The following is a 6,585-nucleotide window of genomic DNA, read 5'->3' on the forward strand; positions in this document are numbered from 1 at the left end:
TCATTTTTGTATTATTATTATTGTTATCATTTTCTCACATTTACCTGTCTCATGCACACATTATAGTACCGTAAGAGAGAGAGATACAGATATAGATACATTTATCTACCCATTGGTTGCCTGTACTTAGTATGATATCCATTCTACTTTGGCCTCCCCTATGTCTATCGTTATATTGGCTGCTATACACTTTGTTAATTATATGCTGGTGCGGATTCCAGCTTTGCCCCTACATTTTTCCCCTTTCCAAAATGGCCGCTGTTGACTCTGTCCATACTGCGCATGCGCCGATTGCGTCACGGACCACGTGACATCACCCTCCTCCCTCCTGCCCACCGTCTGACGTTTGACTGCACGGGGCCCCGTGTTTTGTCTGCGTCAGCGGTGTTCAATGGCTGGGATGGTGGGTGTGTCCGGTGCTTGGACGTGATTGGTGCTTTCACTTGCAACCATCCCCTGTGATTTGTATGCATTAGCTGTGACCGATGGGTGGGTGTGTCTTGATCCTGGGCATGATTTTACTTTCACTTTCACTTCCCCTATATAATGGGCCTTTGTCAGCAGTTACACATGCCCCCTGAGGAAGGCATTATCGCCGAAATGCCGCGCGTTGGGGTACGGCTGTGGTCTCCCTTGCTGCTCCTTCTTGTGTAAGTGCCTCCTTTATTACCATATTGTATGTTTTTGCCTGTCATCATTCATGTAGGAATTTTTTCCCTGTAGTTATGGTCACGACCATGGGCAAACATTATTTATGTTTGGACAGTTAGACACTTCACAATGTTCATGTATTTCTCATGACTATTTATTTGGAGCTGCCATGGTCACCCGGCCTTTCTTTTCCTACCAATGTCACTTTTTAGCCATGTTCTGTTTGTTTCACCTTTCAATAAAAACCTACTTTGCACTTTACCTTGTGATATGAGGACTTTTTCACTGCTTTTCGTCAGTTGCTATGGTTATATGCAGTGTGTTCTGCACTATCCATTCATGTGCTGGAATCTTGGTTGTGATTACCAACACATCTAAATCACTATGATTTTGATAACCCACTCCAGCACATTTTGCTGTCTTTCATTCCTACGATTTACCCTTGCTGTGTTATGCACAGGTCTCTCAGTCAGCACTATGGATTTCCGAGCCAGAGAACAAACCTGGCTGTCCCAAATGGATCGGGTGTTCAGCGGCAACACGGCTGATTCATTACAGACTCCGGATTTAGGATTGGAGGACAAATTTTCTGTGATTAAAAATATGCTCCTTAAGAGGTCCAAACTTTGGTGGAACAGGAGTTTTTTGGACAAATATGTAACTAACAAAATGATCCCCAGAGGTCTGAGGGTTAAAATTATCCCATCCTTTCCCATTGATGATGAGGCTTTCATCACTAAGTGGGAGGAAACATGTAATGTATGTTCAGTATCTGATGAGATTGCTTATTGAGCACAATACATCTGTTATTAATAATCTTGATACTATAATTGACACGTCCCTAAATGAATTCCGCACCTTATGTCCACCTGATAAAATGCTTAAATTTGAGACTGATCTTGATAAAACTATGGACTCCCTTGTTAAAAAGATTCAGGATTCTCAAGTTTCCAAATTTAACAGGGACTCTAGAGATTACTCATCCAAGAGAGTTTATTTATGGAGACAGAGTGTTATCCAGCCTTCCTCACGTAAGGCTTCTTCTGCTCTGTCGATCTCCTCCATGAGTGGGAAGTCTGATATATCGTCTACCTCTTCACTATCTGCTTCCAACAATGAGATGGCAAGATTGCGGGACCATACGTTCCATCCGTACAAGCGGAATCTGGGCGCTTCTGGACACGATAATAAGGTGATTAATCTTAGTGACGTTTCCCTTTCTGCGGCAGATCTGCGGCTCCTCAGTAGGGGTCTCTCTTTCTCTCCAGCGTCTGGTTTTGACCTATTTGATACAATTAAGGATCTCCACCTATTTGCGCGATCGTTGCTATTCAAGAGATATTTTCACTCTAACGACATGCAATCCCTGTTTCCCACAGAGGAGGAACAGGCGGCGTTAACCATATTGGAGGAGCTGGCATCTGGAAATGAAAATGATGGAGGTAAGATTCCCCCGTCCATTCGACCAAAATCCAAGAAGTTCCCCCCATTATCCTCTTGTGCTGCCATTGACATGTTCGTCCGGGTGGTTACGGAGGAGTTCTATAATATTCCTCGGTTTATTACTAATGACAATATTTCCCTTGGGGAGAGATGTAGGCTGAGAGCACTTCAAAATATACCTGGGGTTCTTATTAAACCTGCTGACAAGGGTGGTAATGTCGTCCTGTGGCCGGTAGACATGTACGAGAAGGAGGTATTTAGACAACTGAATAACATCGTCTGTTATAAAAAATTAACATATAACCCTCTCTCTGCCTACTCCATCATGTTGGAGACTATTCTTAAAAATGCTACACAGGACGACATTATCACTAAAGAGCTACATAATGCTCTTATCGTACCCGAACCCAAAGTCCCCACCCTATATCTTCTCCCCAAGATCCACAAGAGCTCCTCTGTTCCACCCGGGCGGCCCATTGTCTCGGGACGGGGGAATTTCTTGGAAAATGTTAACAAATGGATTGATTTCCACCTGCAGCCCCTTGTTACTAGCCTTCCCTCCTTTCTTCGTGATACAGGTGATCTATTACGCAGGGTCGACGGGTTGTGCCTTGGGGGTGATACTCTTCTAGTCTCAGCGGATGTGGAATCCCTATATACCAACATCAAACACACTGATGGCCTTAAGGCGGTCAAATACTTTTTAAGTACTTCCAACCTCAGTCCAGGTTTAAGGGTCCTCCTGCTGAGACTACTTGAGTTCACCCTCACCCACAATTTTTTTGTCTTTAAGGGGTCCTTCTACCTACAGCTCCAGGGGACCGCGATGGGTGCGGCCTATGCGCCCTCCTATGCGGGTCTTTTCCTGGGGCTGTGGGAGAGGGACCTCTTCATGTCAGACAAAGGTCTCTCAATGTGCCGTGTCCCCCTGTGGACGCGGTACATTGATGACATTTTCTTCGTCTGGCATGGCACACCCGCCGACCTTGAACAACTTATTACTCTCTTGAATGGCAACAATCAGAATATCCATCTAACGTTTTCATATAGTGGGGAGTCCCTTGATTTTTTAGATGTTACTATCAAGAGGGACCGCGCTGGGGTCCTGCAGACGGACATCTTCAGGAAGGCAACCGCCACTAATTCTTTGTTACATGCTAGTTCTAGCCATCCGAAGCACATTATTCGTGCCGTTCCCGTGGGGCAGTTCCTACGTCTTCGTAGGATCTGCTCCACGGACGATGATTTTTTTAGGCAGGCTGAAATTTTGCGCCAACGTTTTCTGGTACGTGGCTATAGCCACAGGTCCATCAAGCGGGCTCTTAATAGGGCCAAGTATGCTTCCCGCCATGATCTTTTATATCGCTCTGAATTTGTCCAGCGCCCAAATAAAAATGGGACTATTAGGTTCGTTACTACATTTAGCTCGAGGTCCAACCAGGTACGTATGGTCTTACAGAGAGCCTGGCCGATCCTTCGGGTTGACCCGATTATCAATCAATTTCTATCCCCTAGACCATCCATGTCCTTTAGGCGCTCTAAGAATCTTAGAGACCATTTGGTCTCCAGTCATTACATTGCTCGTAAACCACAGACCTTCTTGGATAAACTCAGCCCTGGGGGTGGCTGTGTCCCGTGTGGTGGTTGTGTGGCATGTCCCAATATAATACGTGATAACTCTTTTTGTGACTCTAGTGGTACCACTACATATGATATTCGTCAGAGAATAACTTGTACCACTAGATATGTCATATATTATGCCACCTGCCCTTGTGGCCTGATTTATATCGGCCTCACAACACGCCAACTTAAAGTAAGAGTGAGGGAACATGTGCTGGGCATCTTAGCGGCACGCACACATGATGACCCCGCTACCCTCAGAACCATACCACGTCATTTTTTTGATTTCCATGACTGTGACGCTGCCCTATTGAAGGTTAAAGGTATTGATGCGCTCAAAATTGATGTCCGAGGCGGGGGTTTGTCCAAAAGACTCAGCCAGCTCGAAGCCCGGTGGATCTGGCGACTCAAGACTGTTCACCCACATGGCCTTAATGAGAGCCTCTCTTTTGCTCCTTTCCTATAATCCATTTATGTGATATTGGTTTGTATGTTTTTTAGCATGTTTTTAATTTATTTTATTCTTATTATAGTGACTTCGTGTTTCTGCTGCCTCTCGGCCCCTCATGTGGATGAACATTTCAGTCCTGTTCCATGGGGATGTGATGCCTAACGGATCCTCACTACACGCCCAACCTGGTCTCTTGATTTTTGCATTGGACTGGACATTTCTCTCTTTTTTTTTTTTTTTTTTTTTCTGCATTTGGGCCAACATAATGCTGTGTATATATGTCCTTTTCTAGCCTGATTTGGTTCATGTGTAGTTAGGTTCTTGTATGGACTCCTTTTATTTCATTTTTGTATTATTATTATTGTTATCATTTTCTCACATTTACCTGTCTCATGCACACATTATAGTACCGTAAGAGAGAGAGATACAGATATAGATACATTTATCTACCCATTGGTTGCCTGTACTTAGTATGATATCCATTCTACTTTGGCCTCCCCTATGTCTATCGTTATATTGGCTGCTATACACTTTGTTAATTATATGCTGGTGCGGATTCCAGCTTTGCCCCTACATTTTTCCCCTTTCCAAAATGGCCGCTGTTGACTCTGTCCATACTGCGCATGCGCCGATTGCGTCACGGACCACGTGACATCACCCTCCTCCCTCCTGCCCACCGTCTGACGTTTGACTGCACGGGGGCCCGTGTTTTGTCTGCGTCAGCGGTGTTCAATGGCTGGGATGGTGGGTGTGTCCGGTGCTTGGACGTGATTGGTGCTTTCACTTGCAACCATCCCCTGTGATTTGTATGCATTAGCTGTGACCGATGGGTGGGTGTGTCTTGATCCTGGGCATGATTTTACTTTCACTTTCACTTCCCCTATATAATGGGCCTTTGTCAGCAGTTACACATGCCCCCTGAGGAAGGCATTATCGCCGAAACGCCGCGCGTTGGGGTACGGCTGTGGTCTCCCTTGCTGCTCCTTCTTGTGTAAGTGCCTCCTTTATTACCATATTGTATGTTTTTGCCTGTCATCATTCATGTAGGAATTTTTTCCCTGTAGTTATGGTCACGACCATGGGCAAACATTATTTATGTTTGGACAGTTAGACACTTCACAATGTTCATGTATTTCTCATGACTATTTATTTGGAGCTGCCATGGTCACCCGGCCTTTCTTTTCCTACCAATGTCACTTTTTAGCCATGTTCTGTTTGTTTCACCTTTCAATAAAAACCTACTTTGCACTTTACCTTGTGATATGAGGACTTTTTCACTGCTTTTCGTCAGTTGCTAGTGGTAAACAATGCCAGCTGGTTGGCTATGTGAAGAATTTCTTCTCAGCCTAATTCTTAGCACATACATTTATGGAGGACAATAAATGCATTTTACGGCGGACAAATTACAATTTTCTGCCCGGGAAGATACTTTTTGCTCTTTATATTACCCATTGAATCTTAAATTAAGTGTTAATTTTGCACATTTTTTAAAATGTTGCTGGCAGAGCAGGGAAGAATGACAGCAGAGTTCAGCACCACATGCAGGGGAACAGCGGCTTACAGTAGCCGCTTCTTCCCCTGCGGCCGTCCGTGCTCGCAGAGGACAGTTTACACTGTTCTCCATTTGCACGTGTGCAGCACGTGTGCAGCACGTGTTGCTGTCCATGTCTGCATGTTTTGCACACAGACACACGGTCTGTGAAAACACGCTGACATCTGCAGAGACCCATTCATTTGAATGGGTCTACGTGTGTCAGTGTCTCCGGTACAAATATAACTACACGTACTGGAGGCACTGACCCGTAACACCAGCCTAAAAGTAGCTACAAAGGTGAAGAACTGGGCACATGGTCAATGTTACATTCTGTGAAAAAGGTGAACCAAGTGAGATAGCATCAAGCACTGGTATTTTCATACCCAGCGTAGGGGGTTTTATGAATGGTCAAATATTCTTCTCTACTTTGTTTGCGTCTGTTCCCAGAAAAATATATGCAGGTTGCAACCCCTTCTTTTCATCTGTCAAGTTCAGTTTTGATTTATATTTGTTACTGAATGATGTGAGATAATATGATAAAGAGATACAACTAAGCTATGTTCACACATTGCATTTTTTCAGTGTTTTTTTAATGAAAATTTTCAGCTGCATTTTACAGTATCAGCAAATTGTATGAGATTTCAGAAATCTCATGCGCACAGCTTAGATTTTTTGTCCTTGGTATTTTGTGCAAAACCTTGGTTTTTGCAAAGCAACGTTATTTCTTTCAGCGTTTTTTTTTTCTGCATTTTTCACCCATTGATGGGTGGTGCAAAAAATGCAAATATCGGTTTTTGCTGTTTTGTGCCAAAACCTGATGAAGTAGAATCAGATTTTTTTTTGTACTAAACTTTTATCAGCATGCACAAGAGAAAAATGTACCCTG

General features: G+C 44.0%; 1 protein-coding gene across 1 annotated transcript; it reads left to right on the forward strand.

The window, feature by feature from the left end:
* The first annotated feature begins 1,536 nt into the window (after positions 1–1,536).
* LOC141094904 (uncharacterized) lies at positions 1,537–5,248 on the forward strand. Its single transcript, XM_073580935.1, has 2 exons — positions 1,537–2,093; positions 4,248–5,248. Exons 1-2 carry the CDS (start codon positions 1,562–1,564, stop codon positions 4,325–4,327), a joined length of 612 nt encoding a protein of 203 aa, XP_073437036.1. The 5' UTR covers positions 1,537–1,561; the 3' UTR covers positions 4,328–5,248.
* The last annotated feature ends 1,337 nt before the right edge of the window (positions 5,249–6,585 follow it).

The sequence above is a fragment of the Dendrobates tinctorius genome, unplaced genomic scaffold (genome assembly GCF_039654945.1).
Source record: "Dendrobates tinctorius isolate UK_male_01 unplaced genomic scaffold, ASM3965494v1 ptg000065l, whole genome shotgun sequence".
NCBI classification, from domain to species: domain Eukaryota; kingdom Metazoa; phylum Chordata; class Amphibia; order Anura; family Dendrobatidae; genus Dendrobates; species Dendrobates tinctorius.